This window comes from Microtus oregoni, unplaced genomic scaffold (assembly GCF_018167655.1).
Source record: "Microtus oregoni isolate MIOR12 unplaced genomic scaffold, Mior012 000048F_ref0000485, whole genome shotgun sequence".
In the NCBI taxonomy this organism is placed as follows: domain Eukaryota; kingdom Metazoa; phylum Chordata; class Mammalia; order Rodentia; family Cricetidae; genus Microtus; species Microtus oregoni.
In genome coordinates this window covers 12,801,540-12,823,733 of record NW_024543222.1, presented here as the reverse complement: position 1 = coordinate 12,823,733, position 22,194 = coordinate 12,801,540, and the positions used below count along the sequence as shown (strand labels likewise).

General features: G+C 45.2%; 1 protein-coding gene across 11 annotated transcripts in view; it reads right to left on the bottom strand.

Moving 5' to 3' along the window:
* Positions 1–912: 912 nt before the first annotated feature.
* Bptf (bromodomain PHD finger transcription factor) overlaps positions 913–22,194 on the bottom strand; it is a 109,495-nt gene continuing 88,213 nt past the window's right edge. For 7 of the 11 annotated variants that reach the window (XM_041635624.1, XM_041635625.1, XM_041635630.1 and 4 more), the window contains 11 exons: positions 21,450–21,667; positions 17,233–17,476; positions 16,231–16,688; positions 14,550–14,632; positions 14,114–14,339; positions 11,589–11,920; positions 9,266–9,439; positions 8,369–8,561; positions 7,498–7,582; positions 5,020–5,206; positions 913–1,796 (listed from right to left, as the gene is read on the bottom strand). In XM_041635624.1, coding sequence (XP_041491558.1) covers positions 1,760–1,796; positions 5,020–5,206; positions 7,498–7,582; positions 8,369–8,561; positions 9,266–9,439; positions 11,589–11,920; positions 14,114–14,339; positions 14,550–14,632; positions 16,231–16,688; positions 17,233–17,476; positions 21,450–21,667 — 2,237 coding nt within the window. In that variant the 3' untranslated portion in view covers positions 913–1,759. The other 4 variants (XM_041635628.1, XM_041635631.1, XM_041635634.1 and 1 more) reach the window with 2 other exon arrangements.

Sequence of the window (22,194 nt, the reverse complement as noted above, 5' to 3'; positions counted from 1 at the left end):
AGCCCATTTATACCTAGATGTGTGACTGGATGGGACAAGAGTACTGTGATGTGACTAGATGCAGAATCACTTTATCTCATGAAAATGTAGAATTCTTGCATCAGCACAGTGCTTACAACATGGAACATTTTCTGTTTGTAAACTAAAAGGATAAAATAGCCTGTATTTAACTACTTCCACCTAATAGTTTAAGCAAAAACTGTTACCACATTGAGCATTTAGTTGCTTTAGCTGTAACCATAGGCCAAAGCATCATCTTTATGTACAGAGGGAGTGGGCTTCCACAGAGCATGTGAACCCTGAACCTGTACACCTGAGCCTGTAAGGAGAAAGAATTGCCAACTGCTGCCACAGTTTCCTTTTGAGAAACTAAGGGCTGGGGAAGGCTTTGCATAGCAGGGCGACACCAAACAGAGAAGACTTTAAAAAAACAAAAACTAGGTAGATTCTAGAATTCAGCAGGACAAGGCTAATATGGACTAGTGCAAAGTCTAGAACGCCTGCAAAGCTGCACAGCCCAGCTCCGCTGATTTCACGACAGGGTGAGCAGCACGAGGGAAGGAGAGGGCGCTGGCAGGAGGCACACACAGAACACACCGGTCTGCTGCCTGCACCCTTCCCAAAGGAGCCCAGCCAAGGTCATCTACACAACCTTCACCCCACAGACAGGGAGCTGCCTAGGATCACAGAAGGTGGGGATGAAGTTGGCTTGTACTGTGTCACGTTCCTGTTCTTAGAGGGATGACCAACTGACACACTAGAGGTTTTCTCTGATGTGATGACAAAGGGTGGGGAGTTATGAAGAGAAGGGCTTCTGCTCTACTGGAGAAACTGCCTGGGATTTCTGGTGGCTCTCCCTCTCCCCACAAGGGCTTACAAGTAATCATTAGCGCACATTCAAAGAGACCTCCATCTGTGGGAGAAAAATTATCTCCATTTATTTCGATTCATATACATCCATAGTTGAATTTTAATACAAAAAGAAAAAAATTAGAATCTGACAAATGTTTACAAACAAGATACCTTCAAATAGATTTTGCTCACTTAGCCTGGTGCAGAGTGAATGACAGTTTGTACTGGTGTATTCAAGGCAACGAAGTCTGTAGTCCAGGACCACTTATCCCAGCCTTTTTGCAAGCTTCATCTGTGTCTACCGTGAACAATAAACTCATTGTTGATTCCCAGTTGTGTGCACATGTGTACATTAGCAGCTCCTTTCATAGAAAGAAAAGACATCTAGAGGTCGCCTTGTACGTCACCTACAGGAATCATGATAAGATAGGATGATACACGAACCAGGGCTGGATTTTTATAAGAAAAAATAATTAGCTGACACACGAGGGAGCAATAAAAAAGCGTCTTTTTTTTTTTGCAACAATAAATAAATACAGTCAAAAAGTTTTCTGTGAGACTCTAAACAGCTTCTTCACTGAAGAGCAGACGTGGCATTTCCACGGAGTTACACTTGACCCCATAGTATCTTTTTTTTCTTGCTTTTTCTTTTTTTTTTCAATAAACAAAAGTTTCCTGCTTCTGCACAACAGTAAAGCCCTCTGCTCCCACAAGACAACGGTGCCGTTGACTCTGCTTTTCCTTTGTCCGTTGGACAAAACTGGCCAAGAATACAACTGGACTGTTGTGACCAACAGGAACGAGTCATGGTCAGTCCTGTCGGAACAGCCTGACCGAAAGCATCTGGCGCTTTAATTTAAACAGTGCAGACCACCAGACTGTGTCTCGCTTAGGTGACACGCTGAGCTTAAGGAGCTGTAGACTGCAGCTTGTTGTTATGAGACCTACAGAATACAGAAAAGGGGACAATTAAGCACCCTTGGTTTCTGAGACAGTGACACTTGATGTGGAGGCCAAGGTGGCCTGGGGAACAGCCATGCTCTTCCACTCATCCTTGGCAAGCAAAGCTGAGAAAGCTGACAAGTTAGAAATCTGTAAGCTATAGTAATAAAACTTTTCACTGTACAGTAAACATGGTAGCTCACTGGAAAAAGCCAATGTTTAAAAATATATATATATAAGTGAATATATATTGTTTATTAAGATTACACCATTTTTAACAAATGGGACAGAGACATTTACAGAGCATCACTGCAGTAAAAGGTGTGTGTGCCTGTCTATTTACAATGACGCAGGAAATGAAAGGTTGTATTAGACAAGTAGCAATATTAATATCACATTTTCCAACTCAAGTCCACAAAGTCCTCCACTTTTCACAGTTTCATTCACAACGTCTGCTAGGAACCACGTTACTGTACAGGAAGCAGGACTAACTCACAGCGCTTCAGACTGCAATAGCAGGTGAGCACAGCATCCCGAGCAGTCACAATTCTTTAAACACGTTGTCCAACATGGCTGCCAGAATAAAGTTTTTACGTATCTACACATCTGTATTTAACATCAAAAAATTATATTAACTAGTTTCAACTTTTGGGAGGGGAATTTCAAATTAGGCAATCACGTGGTACAATAAACAGTGACCCCAACATCCAGTTCTGATTCCAGTTAAAAAATTCAGACTAAAGATATCACAATCTGTAAGAAAAGAAAGAACATGGATGGTATAAATGAACCAGAACAAAGAAATGAGAATAATGTGCACACAATCTTGGGAGATCACAAATTAAAAACAGAGGGTTTGGCCAGGGGAACAGCAAAAACAGAAGAGGCCTTAAGGACCGCCTGCCCTGCACCTGCCTTAAACCGGGCGAACAGCTGCCCGGAGAGGAGAGAGCGGCAATGCAACAGCGCTGCCTCTGCCCAACTCTTTATGGTGAATGCTAGAGCACACACCTGGCAGTAGTAACATTCACACACCATTAACAAGGGTCCTGCTCTCACTATGTCCCATCAACCCATCTGGACACATGCAAACTGACCACATTTCCTGAGGGGCTGGGATTTCACCTCCCCTTCCATGAAGACTATCGGCAGGCTAATCCTGCCCTGCTCTGGCATTGAGAAGCTTTACTTCGCTCTTCCACCTGTCCTCCCGCCCTGGTATACTAGCTAGCAGTCTCCTCTGTCTAGACTTCTCACTGAGTTTCAGGCACAGCAACATTCTTATTTCATAATTCTCCTGACGTGAGCTTTCAGCACTTACAATTTTGTCTTCCTAATTTTACTATCTTAGGTTTGCTTACTCCCAATAACCTGTTTTCTAGGATCAAAGTGCAGCGTGCTTGACGCAGAGGTGTGTTCTGTTTGGGAAAAGTTGGTGTTCATTCTGGACTATAGTTTTCTTCTCCACTGTGGACTTCTGCTTCACTAATGCAGGCTTTCCCTGCACGTCTGGCTGCTCTTGGTGTCTGCTAATCTTCAAGGGTATCACTTGATGGGCAATTACTTCTCTGCTATTTGAGACAGGAACTTGCTAGGTCTCCAACTTGTAATTCTCACTTTAGATGAAGAATGAATTTTTCAGCATTCCCCGTGACATTCTGGGGATGGTTCACTCTTTGTCATGGAGGCTGGCCTGCCCAGCAGAATTTGGTAAGAGTTTCTCTGACTTCCATGTGCTAGATGCTTGCACTATTTCCAACACAGTTGCATGGGCCTTAGGTTACTTTTCTGTGTGTTTTTCTATTAAATGTTTGAATTTACACATGTGGGTTCTCTGGGCAGTATGCCAGGACCTCTCCTTAGTCCTCTACAAGAATCCGGATGAGGTCTGCACTGGATTCATGGACTGTTTTTTTTCCCCATCTGCTCACTATTGATGAGATTTTGGTGAACTCAGCTATTAGCTGTTATAACATTCCTCTACTATACATGTTCCAACACTCTAATGTGCAGTTCTTGCTATAGGAGAAGAAAGACAAAACAGCCCCAAGACCTTCCACAGAGGGAGACTACAAGGCAGAACACCGCATCCGTGTGTGTACCTGGGAGTGACCCCAGAATGCATGCTAGCGCTCTGTCACTGAGCTTCACCTGGGGCCCACAGCGCTGACTCTGATATTTGGAATGGAATCTTTTATAAATGCCTTAGATAATATATGCCCAGGCTCCGACCCACCCAAGGTCTCCAGGACCTGAATGTTTGCGACTGATCCAGTGGTGGGTGGCGTGGAGAATGATGATACTTAAGGCCACAGAGTGGTAGTAGTGATAGAGCTGTCAGCACTGGAGAGGTACCAAGGCTCTATAGGAGAAAGAACTTGAGATGGGACAAAGGGCAGGAAGGTCACAGTAACAAAATTTCATGCAAATTTGCTACAGTGTTTTCATGGTTTAGAAAAATTCTGAGGGGGGCTGTGGAGATGGCTCAGCTCTTCCAGAGGCCCTGAGTTCAGTTCCTAGCAACCACTAGTGGCTCACAACCATCCATGATGAGATCTTATGCCCTCTTCTAGAGTGCAGGCAGACATGCAGGCAGGGCACTGCATATATAATAATAAGTAACAAACAAACAAAACTAGAAAAGAAAAACTCTGAGAACCTAGGGTCTAGTATAATGTAGAAAAAACACCCAGAAACCATCATTTGATGATTTCTAAGATATAGGACACACAACTCAAGGAAAGTGTGTAAAGCCCTCTTGTGGATTTTTCCTTGGGTGGCTCAAGGGTGGGGGCAGAGCCCTCCCTGTTCACCACAGTCCTGCAGACAGACCCCCATGGACAGCATTTCACAAAGTGACTTCATTTTAATCACATAACAGACGCAGGGCTTTCTCAGTAATGACCTCCTCCCTTCCTGAAGAGTAGGTCATAATGCCATCATCTTGTTTTAATCGTTTGTTGAGACAGGACTTTACTATATAGCCCTGGCTGGCCTTGAACTCTCTATGTAGACCACGCTGAACTCAAACTCACCAACTCCTCTGACTCCAGAGTGCTGGAATTAGAGTTGAGCATTGCCAAGCCTAGCATAATGTTGTAGTCTTGACTTTGTAGGAATAGTATTTTTTTATTTGAAGGAACAAACTTACCATGAAGACTTCACTAAGACAATGCAGAGCTTGAAGAAGTGGTCTACATCTGAACACTGAGCACCCGCGCTTACCTGCTGGCCTTGAATCCTTTTAGCTTCTGTACAAAGAAGGACTCAAGGACTTCTGCACACTGGTAGAAGGGGGAGTCGCTGGGGTTGTAGTAACGGCAGTTATCAAAAATTTTGGTCATATCTGCCACGAACTCTGTCAGCTTTTCATAATACCGTTTTTGTATTCTTTCTTCCATGGTGGCAAGGTCTTAAAAACACAAAACATAAATATTTTCAAAGTTTTAAGGTTTTCCCAATGCGGCCGTGCCCTGAAGCTCTCGTGAACTCAGCATGTGTGTTTACTCCAAATCCCAGACCTGGAGGGCAGTTTATGATAGGCAAGGGCGCCTCACACTGCTCAACACTGGCTCTGCTTTGGGCTCTAAGACTCCATCCTGGCTGCTCCTAAGAAAGCACTTTCATTCAACTGCCCCCACCCCCTTGAACTCAGAGAGATCCACCTGCCTCTGCTTCCCTAGCGCTGGGATTAAAGGCGTGCATCACTACCATCCAGCAGAAATTGTCTTTACGTACAGGGTTTCTGTGTAGTCCTGGCTGTTCTGGTACTCACTCTGTAGACCAGTCAAGCCTCAAACTCACAGAGATCCGCCTAGAGGTGTGTGTTACCACCAGCTTATCTTTATCTTTCATAGTATAGTAAAACAGCAAACACAAACAACTTTGCATAATGACTAAGGTTAATTAAAATCCTGAGGTATGAACACAATATAGAATTATGAATACCATCAGTAGTGGTTTTATAATCTTACATTAAGCTTAGTAATACCACACTGATTCACTGAGCTCTCAAAGCAGCCTACCATTTTAAAGTTAGTCTACATCATCTAGACATTTTTTTTTTTTTTTTGGATTTTTCGAGACAGGGTTTCTCTGTAGCTTTTGGTTCCTGTCCTGGAACTAGCTCTTGTAGACCAGGCTGGCCTCGAACTCCCAGAGATCCGCCTGCCTCTGCCTCCTAAGTGCTGGGATTAAAGGCGTGCGCCACCACCGCCCGGCCCCGCATCTAGACATTTTTACACACCTTTATAAACTTTTAGTAAATATATAATTGCCTCTGGGAATGGTGGTACACACCAGTAATTCCAGCACCCAGGGGGCTGAGGCAGGAAGATTACATGTTCCAGGGCATCGAGGACTACAGAGTGAGACCCCATCTCAAAACAAAAAGGGATTAGAGATGACAGGAATATGATGTTTTATTGCTTAAAAGCTAGACACAGACGGCAGCTTTCACTTCTCCCAACAATGACTTGCAGGTCGGCATTTCTTTGGCATGGCTAAGAACAGATGCATATGACGCTGAGCTGACATTACAACAGCAGAAGGAGACACTGGAAAGCACACCCTGGCTCTTTAAAAGTGAACCCGAGGAGCTGACTGCTCTTAGTGGGAGATCAAAGCCAAGATGGGCTACAGAATGAAATGTCTCAAAAATCACAAGACAAAAATAATTTTAAAAGTTGAAGTTGGCTAATAAATTAAGAACAAATCACTTTGAAAGCACCATGTACGTGTGCTGAGCGAGGGAGCTGGATCCCCCTGTGCTACAGATGGAGCTAACCATCTGTCTGGGTGTCCGAACTCAGTCCTGGGCCTGTTGGCAGAGCAGCCACCTGTCCTATACCCTTTGGGCCATCTCTCCAGCTCGAGTACATTCAACTGCTAAGCCACACAAAGGCATCAGAATCACTGTTCTGAAGACACCGAACAGGGAATGGGCATCACCGACTGTCCCATGCCTCTAAGTATGTAAGGCGAACACTCTACCTGAGCTGTTTGCTCAGCCCTCAGATGGGTTTAATAAATCTTCCTTCCCATCCGCTTCATGTTCTCCCTTCTTCTAAGGACACAATTCTTATCAGCTAGAGGGAATGCTTCAACGGTTTGGAAATTTTTCTGCTTTTTTAAAACTTGTTCAGCTGGCACATTATTCTGAGTCAACTGCACACAGCTGCCCCTTCTTATATGACAGTTTTCCCTCCCCTTGGCTTTCCACTGGTGGTTGATCTGCCTGTCCATCAGGCCAGGTTCCCTGACTCCACCCATTCTTTGCAGAGCTGCAGAACCCTGCTCATACATGGTGTGACTCAGTGACTCCTGAACTGGCAGTTTATTGCATTTCCAGCATTATGCCAGCACAAACACTGCTGCCATGAATATGCTCTGTTCCCATGTTAGCCGCTAGCTTAAAGGCATTCACATGTAAATTTTAATAGATATTCCCAGATGGTGGTGGTGCCTTCCTGTAACCTCAGCACTTGGGAGGCGCAGGCAGGAGGAGTCAGACTCAGCCTGAACTAAGAGTGCCTAGGAAACGTAGCTTCAGAAGCTGCCTCTAGTAACCATCCAAAGTGACCGATACAGTTTACACCGTCACCTGCATGCCCAAGATACTCTCCTGATATATCAGCATCATGGATGATAAAATGCTGCCCACGACTCCTGAGAAACATGTTCCTGTTCAGCTCAAGCACTTACCCATTGGCTCTTTAATAACACCATAGTAATCTGGTGCATCATTGGGGTCTACTGGCTCAAGGAAAGGCCAAGCCATTTTATGAGCCTACAATAGAGAACAAGTGTCATTACTGTCAGCAGAAGTACATTTTACACACACACACACACACACACACACACACACACACACACACACACTTCAGCTGACTCCCGGATCAACAAAGGAAACTGTTTATACAAGGTGACTTCAGATGGTAGTCACAAATTTTCTTAAATGAGCATGATTTAGTCACAGTCCTCAAAGGTGGCTCTGATCGGAGGCCCTTGGAGACAGGTATGGGACACAGCAAGGGAGTCATGCAATCTACACTCTGGCTCCTATATGATGAACTGCCAGCTGAGGAACGCTGGCACAGCAATCCCTTCAGTAACTGGGGTGGACAGGTCTGAAGTGTGCAGTGATGACCACTGCTGGTAATGAGGTGGCAGGCATAGCTGTTAAGCAGCCAGGAACTGGGACTGACTTGCCAGTTCTGACTCTGTGACCATGGTTCTGCAGAGATTTATCCAATGTCCTGTTTTGACTCATCTCTAACACTCCCAATTTTCCCTATTCTTTCATTTCAGCGAGAGAATAACCAGACTTGAATCAAACTGTTTTCCCGTCTATGCCCTCCGACTCTCTAGCATTAGACAAGCACCAGCAGAGAGGGGCCATTCAGGATCTTCATGTCACTGAACGCACAAAAGTGCACTTTGTTTAGCCCTTCACTGAGTGCTGGGAGACAGCCAGGTGTGCGAACTGGAGAATGACAAGTTCAGTCCCTGGCATGTCTTCACAGTCTGGTGGGTTTAGTTTCATCTTCGGATGCCACACGCAGCAGCCTCTCACCTGTAAGGAGCGCAGCACCCTCTTCAAGCCCTCATAATCTTTCTCTGTCAGTGGTGTGAGCACTGTCATGGCATCCTCTGTTGACTGGCACTGTGGACAGACATACTCATCAATGAGCTCTGCCTCACTCTGCAAGATGCCAACACAGCGCCCGTGGTACCAATTCTGACATCGATCGCAGCCAATATAAAATCTGCAAGATCCAAAATGGAAATGTGAGGCCAGACAGAACGGGCTCCGTCTGCTTAGAATTCACCTCTAAACACCACCATGCATGAAAACTGGCTAACCCTGGGGTATAAAATAACTTCAGTATTATGATGTTTTACTACTCTTGAGACTGACATTCCAATGTGCTAACCAAGCACGTAAGATGTTAAGAACAACAGCAAACATGTATTAAGTACTAAGTAATACTAAAGAACCAATTTGAGGAAAAATGTAAAACATTTTATTGATTTTAAGCTTAAAATGGGGCAAAAAAAATTATCTTTTCACTAGTCCCGTATCAAATAAGAGTTAAAAACTCCGTGAGCTAGTAGCAGCCACAGCTCATCCCAAAGGGTGCTTCTCTAGCCTGTAACCAAGCACCACTTCAGACAAGGGGAGTCCCACAGTCAGGCTGTTTACATCACATTACTTTCTATTAAATACTGAAGAATCAGAATCAAATCTACTGTTATAACCACATTTCCCCCAATGCAACTCAATCATTCACTAGGAAGCAACATACATTTTGAAGGAGAGAGAAAGAAGGAAAGAGAAAAAACTGGAAAGTCTTTGTAGATAGGTGTATAACACACACAGCAGAGAGGCCCTGCTTTTCATTTTCAGATTAAGGACCAGTTGAGCAATGCGGCTTCCTGAATTGTCAAACAGATGCTCTTATCAACTCACTGTGACTCATCATAAGGTGTCCTGCAGATACAGTACAATTCCTCACTGCTGCCCTCTTGTGCCCGCTTACAATCATTACAGATGTACACATCCATTTTCTTAGCCTCCTTTTCTGTGATGCCAACACATTCTCCATGATACCAGTTAGTACAAAGATCACAGCCAATATAGAACCTAAAAGTATTCACAATGAAATGACAATGTAGTTGTCATTTTGAGCTGCATGGCATGTAAATCTGTCTTCCCTACCCTGATTCACTTTCTTAAAGGGTCATTTCTGCAATGAGTCAGCTAAACCCTCTGAATTCAACCATTCTAGTGGCAAACTATAGCATCTGACACTGTACCAAGGGTGGACTCGTAATCACTCACATCCATTTCAACAAACACACTGTTTAGTGAAATATGGGTCTTTAAAACATAATGTAATTTGAAGAAAAAAAAATTAACAACACACCAATGGTAATGGCTTCCTCTTAATGAATGTGTGTGAAATTGTAACAGGCACAAAAACCAAAGCCAAAGAGTCAAAGACTTACATCTGTCAAACCTATTCTACAGACGCCATTTCAATATCAGGGCTATTTCTTAGATAGGTTTGAAAATGTATCTCACAATTTACAATTGGAAATGAAGCAAAGCGCAAACACAAGGAGAAGTTACAGTAAAGGAACATGCAGGCCAGCCAGGTGGGGAGGATGAATGGTCAAACGTGATGTGAAGAGAGCCAGGAAAGGTCCATGTATGCAGCCATCCCTGTTTCCTGAGTTTGGCGAGGGGAGTGTGTGAAGAGGGAGGGAAAGGAGCCCAGGTGCTGTGCAGGGCTGCATTCGCTCTCAGGCTACCAGGCTGGCCTGGCTACCACTGGTAGGTACCCTTCCACTCTACCAAGTTAACCGAGAGGAATGCCTCAGACTGTGCAGAGTAACACACAGTGAGATGCCAGCAGATTCCCAGGGACCCTTGCTTCTGAACCACGACTCCCACATGCCCTGCCTCAGGTGCGGACCTTCTGAGGCCCTGTAAATATTGCCTCTTTAGGTACTACGTGCTCTGGAAGGAACTTCAGGACCTGAGTTGCAATTTTTAGTAACCCTCCCTTAGAAGCTTGTGACTCAATGCTCAAACCAGGCTGGTTTGGTCTGAGAACACAAAGCACTGATAAAATACCAGTTACTCCAACTGTGACAGGGAGTGAATGGATCTGCTATGTTGAAATGTCAATGGCAAACTAAAAAAAAAAATGAAATAGCCACAAAATAATGGGCAGTCTCAACTGAACGAGCACATGTACATGTGTCCCTCATTTTAAGTAACATCAGTATCCCAAGAAGGTTGCTTCAAAATGTTCTTCTGTGGACTGAAGACTTTTGTCAGCTCACAGCTGATTTAAATAAAGTTCCCTATCCTCAGCGTGCTTCAGAACTCCCCTAGTGTGTTTACTTAAAGCGAGGCACACGTACGTGTACTCCATTACAGTGGGAAATTAGTTCCCAGGTGCCACTCTACATGATGAACAATCACCAATGAGGGACACACAGGAAGTGAGACGCTTACACTCTGCTGCACTCAACAGGCAGCGTGGCTCCCAGCAGAGTCTCCCCAGACATGTGCAACTGATGGGTTTTAGCTGCACCACTGGAGCAGATCCGCTGTCACCACACAGACACTAGGAATTTCTAATGCTAAATCTGTTTTTTAAAGCACAGTTAAACTTGTGGCACTGTAAAATACTGGCTTATATTTTGCATGTTCCAGACAGAATTAAAAAAAAAAAGAACAGGAAAATATATTTATGGACTAATTAATCTCTAAAATCTCATTTATGTCACCAAAAACAAGCCGTAACTGTCAAAAACAGCTTACAATTGCTGTGCTCATAAATTTTGAATGTCAAACTCACAAAGTGCGTAAAAGGAACACTTTATGTTTTTCGTTTTTCTTTCCAGTAAGAGTGGAAACAGACAAATATATATCATATATTTAATAAAAGGGAACTGATGTGATGCCTCTGTGCCATCTGTTTTGGGATGGACTCTGGGCTTCAGCCACCACAGATTGGAAGCCCTGAGTGCCAGTCGCAGTGCTGCGGATTAGGAGCAAGTCCACAAAGAGCTTTGGGAAAGCAAAGAAGGCCACAGCAAGCTTGTTTTTGACAGAAAAGGACATTGCTGAGGACAAGCAAGACCTATGAGCACGTGAAACAGCCCCCTTACTGCACTGTCAAGCCAAGTATCTGATGCAGAGGAAGCCCAGCCCCACACTGGCTCTCCCTCACCCAGGGCTGACAAATGCTCACTCACCAGCGGGGCGGGACACTTACTTGGACTCGTCATAGGGTGTCTTGCAGATGCAGTACAGCCTGGTGTCCTTCTTGGCCTCCTTCGAGGTGGTGGAGATCATCTTCTTTTTCTTGGACTTGGAGTCCTTCTCCTCCTCCCGCTTCCTCTTCTGGGAAGTGACAGGCAGTGGGGCTGCTGGGTGGCCTGCAGGTGGCAGACTGTGTGCCAAGGGAGGCGAAGGAGGAGGAGGAGCTGGAGGGGCTGCCGGTGGCGGTGCTGGTGCTGCAGGTATGGACACTGTGGCAGCACTGACCTGTACCACCTGTGCCATATCTTTCTCTTTCTTCATTTTCAGGTCCCTCTTCAGCTCCTCCTGGGGTCAAATGAAGACAGACAGATAATCACCAGGGCTACTAGACGTAGCCAACTGGGCAGCACCTGGATATTCCCACCTGCCAAGTAGCTCCTCCCCCTTGTTTTCTTCCCTCCCTCCCTCCTTCTCTCCCTCCCTCCCTCCCTCCCTCCCTCCCTCCCTCCCTCCCCTCCCTCTCTCCCTCCCTCCACGTCCAGGGAAGGCTCTCCTTCCCGTGGATGCAAGGATCCATCCAGCTATTGCTCAGCTGCTGGAAACTAGAGGTCTAGAGCTGGAGTGTGAGCCGCAGGCTGAGATGAGGGGGTAGCTGCAGTCGGTAGAGCCCCTCTTAAACAGTACTTAAGTGTGTTTGGATTTTTTGGAGACAGTGTGGATTAGCATTTTAAAAGAATGTCCCAGCTCAGTAGAGCCCTAAGGTCAGCCAGGGTGTGTGGTGTCAGTTGTGGGGTGGGTTTCTGTCCCCGCCTCCCTCATTACCTCTGTAGGAAAGCTGGCATGGCTGACCACATCTGCTTTTTTAGCTTCCTGAGCACTGAACTCAGGTCATCGGGCTTTTGTGACAAGCTGAACCATCTCACGGGCCCGGGATCCTAATTTATGGCCAAATGTGTTTAGAGAAACTAGTGTGGTTTGGCCAATTTTTTTTATTTGTTATGAGATATTTTAAATTTGTTATGGGATTTGTTTTGTTTTGAGACAAGGTCTCAAGTAGGCTAGGCTAGTCTCAAACTCACTGTGTTACAAAAGAAGTGCTTTAGCTTCTGTCCTACTGCTTCTGTCTCTTGACTGCTAGGACTGTGCACTCGGTTAGAAAATAGTATATTTTGTTTCTGAGGTCTCCTATCTTAAATCTAGACAAAACAAGGACAATCTCTCTTATTCTGTTCACTACCTGCCAGGCAGGCCATGTTTTAGGTCTTGTATTAGTTCATATGCAGACTCTCTTAGAAGGATCTACTTAAACTGGCAGTGGTGGTGCACACCTTTAATCCTAGCACTAGGAGGCAGATGTAGGCAGAACTGTGTGAGTGAGAGAAATGTAGGTCTAGTGTGTGGAGCTCAGGCTGCCAGGGTTGAGGACAAGCATTTTAACCAGCTGAGTGTCATCTTGTGGTCCTTCCACAGGAAGGAGAGCCTTCCCTGGACATGGATGCACAGGCCATAACCCCAGTATTGAAGAGGCTAAAGCAGGAGACCCAGGAATTTGAAGCCAATATTGTGCTAAAGAGAGATTCTGCTTGAAATCAACCAAAGGCAAAGGCTTTATATAGATGCTTATAAAAAGATAAAATGAAAGAAAGAAGAAAGCAATTGCAAGTCAACAGTACTTTTTTACAGTATTTGTTTTGTATTTAATTTTTTTTCTTTTTTTTTTTTTTTTGTTTTCCGAGACAGGGTTTCTCTGTAGCTTTGGAGCCTGTCCTGGAACTAGCTCTTGTAGACCAGGCTGGCCTCGAATTCACAGAGATCCACCTGCCTCTGCCTCCCGAGTGCTGGAATTAAAGGTGTGTGCCACCACTGCCCGGCTGCATTTAAAATTTTTATATATATAAAAATGAGAGAATGATATGATTTCATTATGTAGTTCTTTCTGGCTGCCTTGTAATTCACTATGTAAAGACCAGGCCTTGAATCCTGGAATCCTTGAATCCCAAGGGCTAGGATTAGGGTTATGCAGGCCCCGAATAGTCAAATACTGTCAAGTGTGAGGCTGTAATTTAAATGTTTGATGCTCTGTGAATAGATCTCTTACCTAACTGGACCATAGCACCAACTGTGAAGATGTATTTTAAGTTTTCTGATTCTACTGTGAAGGAGCTCTCTTCTCCGAGACACTATGACAACAGCTGTATTCTGTATTAGTACTAATTCTGGCAACGTTAACTCTCTTAAAAATTGTTAATATGGTTTCCTTGGGGATGTCAGTGTAATAACCGCATCACACACAGTAACAATTCTGTCTTCTTTCTTTCTGGAAAAACCAAAGCAAAACAAAACAAAAGGACAGCACAGCCATCTCAGCTTAGAGGACGGCGGCTGTACTTTCAAAGGTCTGCCTCATCTCAAAAGCCAAGGGGCCTTTCACTCTTAGCGCGACAAACATTTGTATGTAAATCCTAGACAGTGAGCCTAACTAAAGAGGGAAGGAAAGAAGCTGTGTTAGCGCTGGCCAGGCAAGGAGCACACGCCTACCTGTACTTGGATCTGCAGCTCTTTGTCCAGGAGCGCCCTCTTCTTCAGGATCTCAGCTCTGAGCTGCTCCTTGTGCTTGAACAGCAGAGCGGAGAGCTTGCTGGCATTCTGCTTACTCCGCTTCTGCTCCACACTCTCCTCGCGCTTGCGTTTCTTCGCCGCCTGTTTCTCTTCTTTATCTATCTTATCCAGAATATACTTCATCACCTGGTTACACACAATCATTCTAGAGAAAAACACACAACCCTTGTAATTTGTAACACTGGCTGCTTCACCCTGAAAGGCAAGGCACCATTTGTCTATGACCCTAATGATGCACAAACTGACTGCAGAGTTTCAAGGTGTGACTATGAGCCACTCTGGACATTAAACTTGGGTAAGACCAAAGCCAAACCAGACTGTGCAGACTCTCAGGTGGGCCTGTGTCTCTCCCTACCTTTGATTTTCTTCTCTTTCAGCTGGAGTCATGGTCTTTTTCTGTTTTAAATGTTCTATTACAGCATTATGCTTCATCACCACCTTGAGAACAGAACAGATCCATAAATGCACATTTTTATAAGACACAAGTCCAGTTAGCACACAGGAGGAAGCACAGCACATGCTGGCGTTTGAACTTGTAAGCACTGTCTAATACAGATAGAAAGCTGCTGGGTGGTCTCAGGTTCTTACCGTGCACCACGCACCGAATTACGCTAAGCATTTGACATTGCTTATTCCCCATTAACACTGAAACGCAGGTATACTTTTTTGTCAACTAAACACCGAGACAAAGTAATCAACCAACTTGCTTGAGTTTAAATAGGAAATAACACAGCCCAAAATTTCACCCAACTCTCATGCTCTGAAGGGCCTCACCCACTGTGCAACCACCAGGTTGAAGAGTACCCTGCTCTCTACCAAGATCTGGAAAATGGATACTGAGGTAACACTTGGTTTACAGATGAAATAGTACAAGAGCTGGGATTTGAACAAGTCACAGAGGACTTACGCCTAAAGAAATATTAACTTACACCTTCACAATCATGTACATGATGGAATTTAATCCTAACAATTCCATGTGGTTGGAGAGAGACGAGTTTTAATGTAGATACAGCTCAGGGAGAAAACAGAGCTTCAGAGCTTGGTAAGACGTGAAACCTCTTGCCTAGCGCTGATGGGGTCACATGGCTGCTGACAGGAGTGTCCTCAGAAAGACTGCAGGTCACCAGCTTCGTTTTGGCAGAACTCTAGCTGTCTAAAGCGACTTATTGCACCCAGGGACTACTCCACGATGCCCCTGCTAAACATCACCACCTTATACGAAAGGTATGGACAACATTTGGGTTTAAGACATTTTTACAAAGGTGTGGCAAATAATGCAAATGAATTCAGTCTGCCCACAATTTGCTTAGTCAATAGGCAAATGAAAGAATGACACTTGCAAATCAAATGCCTTCAAATGAATTGCTACATTGTGATGGTGGCCTTACCACTTGGTTTTCTACCAGGGAAAGATGGTTTCTGATAAGCACTGATGCTACATGTCTATTAAGGAGTCCCAAATCAGAACCAGCAAGCAGTGTTTCTGGTCTTCTAAGGTTACCCACCAGTGACCTCGTCTCATTCAGGAAGCTACCACAACCAAAGCACTAAGTCTACCGCACAGCACAATAACTCACGCTACTGAACATGCCGCTTTGACTTAATGACTTTACCTGTTTCTGAATGATCTCACTTTGGTTAGAAGCTTGGAGGGTGTGTTCACGCTCAATTTCTATCTGCTGCTTCTTCTTTTGCTGCTGATCCCTGAGTTGCTGAACCCTCTGCAACTGCTCTTGCACACTGGCTGCCTGCACTGTGACCACACTCTGAACATGCTGGGTCTGCACAGCACTGCTTTGCTGAACTTGAATGGGTAACTGCAGTTTGATTTGCTGGGGCACAACACCTCGCTGAGCCTGTATCTGAGCCACAACCTGTGACTGGATCTGAGAGAGAACCTGGACTTGCTGGAGCTCAGGCACAGCAATGACTTGGGGCTGCAGCTGCTTTGTTTGTAGCTGAGGATAAGACGGGGACGAAACAGTAACTTGACTTAATGTTTGTCCTGGAGAAAGAGTTTGAGTTGAAGACTGTACCTGGGGCTGTGACTGTGGCTGGCCTTGGGAAGGTGTCTGCAGAGATGTGGGCGGCAGGATTGGAATCGGCTGTGAGGTTGTAGTCTGAACTTGGGGTTGCTGTCCAGGAGTCACTTGGGATGGAGTTGATGGGCGTATTCGAGTCAATGGTGGGCTCTGGACACGAACAGGAGACTGTCCTTGAACACTGTTCTGAGGCTGACACTGTTCCTGGGGTTTAGATGGCTGTGCCTGGGAGGGCTGTGCTTCAGAAGGGACATGGGACGAGATAGCTGGCTGGGTCTGGACTTCAGGCTGAGCTGGGGACTGTGGCTGGGGCTGGGGCTGTGCTGCAGGCTGAGGAGTCTGTGGCTGGGCTTCTGCAGGACTCACACTTGATGACTGAGCTGGCGCCATGGTTGTGGCTGGTTGCACCTGGGGCTGGGGCGACAATTTACTCTGTTTTTGTTCCCCTGAACCTGTTAAAAAAAAACAAAAACAAAAAGACAGAGTGATTTCCCTGACTCTAGGACGGAAGTGTGCGGTGAGAAGACTCTGAAGGGACCCTGAAGCTCCAGTAGAGAAGAGGTGAGCCTTCCATTCAGGTGCGCTCAGATTAGGCATCTCCTGGGCTGGAGAGTGAGGTATTTCCTGCATGCCCTCTGCACGTCATCTAGGCATTCTGAGGCAGACTCTGTCAAGCTTTGCTCTTCTGCTATGGCCTGGCAACAGACACTGACAACTTGTAGGAGGCTGGTCAAGTGCTGGGCAGACTCGCTCTCCCTAACCCATCTCCAGGGCTGGAGAAGGAAAGTAGGTACAAGGGCCACAGTATCCATTGTTCCACCCCTCCTTTCTATGATTTTGTTTCACTTTAATGGGGAAGGGTACAGGGAGTCTAGGAACAAGGCATGGAAGCACCAAAGCTGGCTGTATCAGCAGTTAAGTTGTTAAGCAGACTGGAGGAGAGTACTGGGCCCTGCTACTCCATAGCAGAGTGACAAGCGGCAACAGTGTTTCTACCTGCTGCTGTAGAAGTGGTGGTGGTGGTGGTGCTGCTGCTGCTGCTGGTGGTGGCTGTGGCGGTCGAGGCTGTTGTAGACAGTGGGGTGAAGAGAAATCGCTGAACGGTACCATTGGGCATTGCAGCTTGCATGAGCTGCTGCCCTGGCCCAGGAAGGACGGTCATCCCTTGAGGTATCAACTGCAACTGTCCAGTGGTTTGACCCTGTCCTTGAATTACTACTGTTAAACCTTGGTTGCCGCCCTGTGGAAAAAGCAGACAACATGGAATATACAGCATTCAAATCATGAATACGTAAAGGGTTTTAATGCAATCCTTTATGTTATGAAGATCCTCCCCTGCAATGGGACCAGGGAAACTGAGGTAAGTTAAAAAAAGGGAATCTGTGTGGAACAGCGACGTCAGCACCTCAGAGTTCTAGTCCAAACTCTCCAATGGGTAGCTAGCCATTAACCCACAAGCAACACACCAGCTCCAGATCCCATTTAATTAATTAGTAAAACGAGGCACTGAGCAGGTATTGATCCCTACAATTGTGAGTCTGAGGCCACCCTGGGCTACAAAGTGAGACTATCTCAAAAATACCCCACTCTGCCAGAAACTCAGGAAAAAACTTACTACTTCCTATGGTTGGGTAGCATAAGAACCATTATGTTCAGGTTAAAATTCTTCCTGTATGTGCATGTGTGTATATATTTCATGTATGTGTCTACCTTTTTAAAAAGAGGGTCTCCTGTTGGCTGCTGTAGATGCTAGCTGGCCAGTGAACTTCTGGAGACGGTCTTTGCACTACTGTGTGGCTTTGGTATGGGTTCTGAGAGTCCCGACAAGTCATCAGGCTAGTGGACCAAGAGCTTTCTTAGGGACTAAGCCTCTTCCCAGTCCTTGACCAATTCTCTGCACACTCTGGGTAGTTGAGTATATTTCTGCGGTTTCTCATTTTGCCCATACTCCTTGTAGTGCGCCTGATAGGCGAGCTCAGTTCTACCTTCCTTTACTTCTCTGTAAACATTCAACTCGAGACAGTGTGAGCTGGGATGTGCTCAAACCCCCATGACACACACTCAAGCCCTCCTTTATTCTGAACTCTCACGAAGTTGCCTGTAGCTTAGTCAGGCTTTAGATGAACAGTAATCCTGCTCCAGTCCAAGCAGCAGCACTATGGTGCAGCTAGGACTTTGCTTCTGTTGTCCTAACAACTGAACCCAGTGGCTGTGTGCATCAGGTAAGGCTTGTACCAACTAAGCTACATATCCCTAGCTCTTGAGTTTTTATTTTTTCCAAAATTCAATTTATAAATTACTTTAATTAGTTAATTAATTAATTTATGGTTCTTGCAACAATGTCTCCCTTTGTGGTCCAAACCATTCTGGAACTCACAAGCTTCTTGAGAGCTTGGTTAGCACTTTCTGTGTATTTTAAACAGAGTTATAGGGCTTGGGAAGCCCAGCTGGGAGTGCTTGCTTAAAATGTGCGAGACTTTTGGTTTGATCCCGGCAGAAGAAGGAAGGGAGGGAAAAAGAAGGAAAGGTTAAGAAAAAAGAAGGTAGTTGGAAGTAGTGGCACATGCCCTGGGAGATAGAGGCAAGCAGATCTCTATGAATTCGAGAATAGCCTGGTTTATACAGCAAGTTCCAGGACAGTCAGGGCTATACAGATACCCTTGTCTCAAGAGACAAAAAGAAAAAGTGTTAAGTACTTACAAAGATAGGGTAGTATCTTTGTAATCCCAGAATATGGCAGGTATAGGCTGAAAGACTGTGAATTTCAGGCAGGTTTGGAGAGAGAAAGAAAGGAAAGGAGTGTGCAAATGGACGGGTGGGAAGGACATCCTGATTAGCAGAGACTTTGCTGAGACGTGCAAAGCCTTAGGTGCAATCCACAGCACCTCATAAACTAGGTGTTGGCAAACACCTCTAATTCCTCAATTTCACAGCTCTATCTCAGGATATATAAAACACTGTCTTAAGACAACAAAAGAAAAGAAAAGAAAAGAATATTGTACGAAGATAACTTTTCACCTCTTAGTTACGACTTTTGTTTCAGTGAACTGAGCATGTTTTAAATGAGGCACATGGCACTGGTCCACCCTCATGGTCTCCTGTGTGGGGTCAATCAGGCCAGCACCACTGATTGAAAAGCTTGTCTTTCCTCAGCAGTTTGTAAGGCTACCATTGATGTACCGCAAGTACCCAACCTCAAGGAGGGCCACGCTGCATATTAGTGACGCACTGCAGGAAGCTTTTGCTGTTCTGTTTGTTTTGTCTTTCTTGGGAAAGGGCCAGACACAGCCCAGAACTTGCTAGGTTGTCAAGGATGATCCTCCTGTTTCTCCTTCCCAAGTGTGAACATTATGGGTGCATGCCAGCATTCCCGATTTATGCAATGAAACAGATCCGCCCAGGGCTTTGTGATGCTCCACAAGCACTCCACCAACCACGGTCTATCTCCAGTCTCTGCTGTTTTAAGCACACGTGTAGCATGGTCTATGTGCTCCCTTGTGCATGCACATGGAGGTCAGAGGATGACACCGGCTATCTTCCTTATGTTTACGAGCTTGCTGGAGGATGTGTACACGGGCACAAGAGGGCGTTGGATCCCCTGGAGGAGGGGGTTCTGATCCACCATGTGGATGCTGCCATTTCTTTAGTCTCTTGAGTCTCGTTTAAAAGACGAGAGACACTGAACAAGGCACTCCGCGTGTCTGCTGTACTGGCTGGCCAGTGGCTTCCAAAGACTCACTTGTGTCCTCCTAGATCTCGAGCTACAAATGTCGCCACCACAGTTGCTCTTAAATTTGTTTTAAATTGTGTCTGTATGTATCCCCCAGAGTCCAGAAGAAGGCATCAGATACCATGAAGATGGAGTCACAGGAAGTTGTAACTGACATGGAGGCTAGAAACTGAACTTGGGCAGATGCATTCTTTGCTGCTAAGCCAGCTCTCCAATCCTCACAGCTGGCTTTTTTTTTTGGGGGGGGGGGGTAGGTGATGGGGACTGACCCCAGGTTCCCATGCTTGTGCAGCAAGCACTAAACCTAGAGTTTTGAAATCTAGTTGCACACAAGCAAATTCCTGCTCTTCAATAGCATCAATGTTCTTATTAATCTCTCCCTATGCCATTGTAAGACTGGGTGGGGGGGGATACATACCATACGAGTTGAAGATGTGTTACATTTGTTTATTCTGTGGAATACTTGTTTAATGATGCAAAGATGTGTTGCATTCTTTTATGTTACATTTGTTTAACACTGTAAAGCTGTGTTATTTTGCCTGTCCAAAACACCTGATTGGTGTAATAAAGAGCTAAATGGCCAATAGCGAGGTAGGAGAGAAAGAGGCGGGCTGCCAGGCAGAGAGAATGCGAGAACTCCAGAGAAGAGCAAGGAGTGAGCAAACAAGCAGCAAGGAGAAAAGGAGAGGAGGATGCTAGGGCCCAGTCACTCAGTCAGTCAGGGAGTAAGAAGGAAAGAAAAATAAATAAATAAGAAAGATAAAAAGCCTAGAGGCAAATGCAGTTAAAGAGAAACAGGATAATTCAAGCTAGAAAAGATGGCTAGAAACAAGCCAAGCTAAGGCTGGGCATTCATAAGTCACAATAAATCTCCATGTATGTATTTGTGAGCTGGATGGTGGGCCTTCAAAGAGTAAAAAATAGCCAACTACAGTGGGCTTTTGGGAATTTGATAGAAGACTAGACAACGATATCGGATGTTGCAGGCTATCAATTTCATGCACCCAAATTTTGCATTTTTTTTTCTATGAAAATTACCCAATGAAGTTTTGGAAATTGAAAGGCTTATCCCTTTCATTGTTACAGGTCCTAACTGAGGGACTCTAAAGAGCGGAACATTATGTTGCCAATAGTAAGTATTCTTGTTTGACTCCAGGAGGCAGCCATTTCTTCTCTGTGTCATTTTAAAAGGTTTTTACTTATATGTATGAGCATTTGCCTGAATGTACATCTGTTTTCTGTGTGCTTGCCTGGTGTATTCATGGAGGTCAGAAGAGGCATCAGATCCCCCTGAAACTACAGTTTTAGGTAGTTGTGGGGCTGGGAACTAACCTGGGCACTCTGCAAGGGCAGCCCGTGCTCTATCTAACCTCTGAGTCACCTTCCCTGCCCCAAGCAGCCATTTCTAGAAGGATATATACTTCAAAACTGACCTAAGATCAAATGTAAACTTCAGCTCTCAAATGAAAGCAAAGTCACTTACGTGGCCCTGCGTTAACTGAGTGAGCTGAGCCATGGTGAGCTTCACTTGCCCTTGCTGGGGGCGAGGTGGTGGCGGAGCTGAGGGCTGCAGAGTACCAGCTGCTGTTCCTGGACTTAGGCCTTTTTGCCCAGGTGCGGAAGAAGCTGTACTTGGAGCAGAAATGGCAGTGGAAACAGGCTGTCCTCGGATGATTTGAGTCACCACTTGTTGGGGAGCACCTGCGCGAACAAGATACCCTCACTGATCACATGCTCGTATTATACTTGGAATTAAAACAGTCTGACACTTCAGATGAATGCAGTTAATTTCAATCTTCAAATAGACATTTGGTTGCCCATAACCCAAGATGAGTACAAACACAGGACCACTGCCAAAGAGTCCTACTAACTTCAATAGAGTGAAGAAACAACAGTACAGGCCAGCTTTAACCCCAGCACTTGGGAGGCAGACGAATATCCGTGAGTTCTAGGTCAGCCTGGCCTACATAGTGAGTTCTAGGACAGCCAGGGATACACAGAGAAAACCAGTCTCGAAAACAAAACCAAAGGCATTTTCTTGGTCATGAAGTAAATTCTCAGCTTTTGGGCTGCATCTATCTGGGTGCTTTCTTGGGAATAATGTACATAAGTCTGGTGGCCTTATGAGATGATGTTCACTATTGCTCCTCCTCCTAAACTTCTGAGTTATTCTCATCCATTCTCTCAAGATGAGCCACAGACTTAAACTGTGATATGAGAGCTTCAGG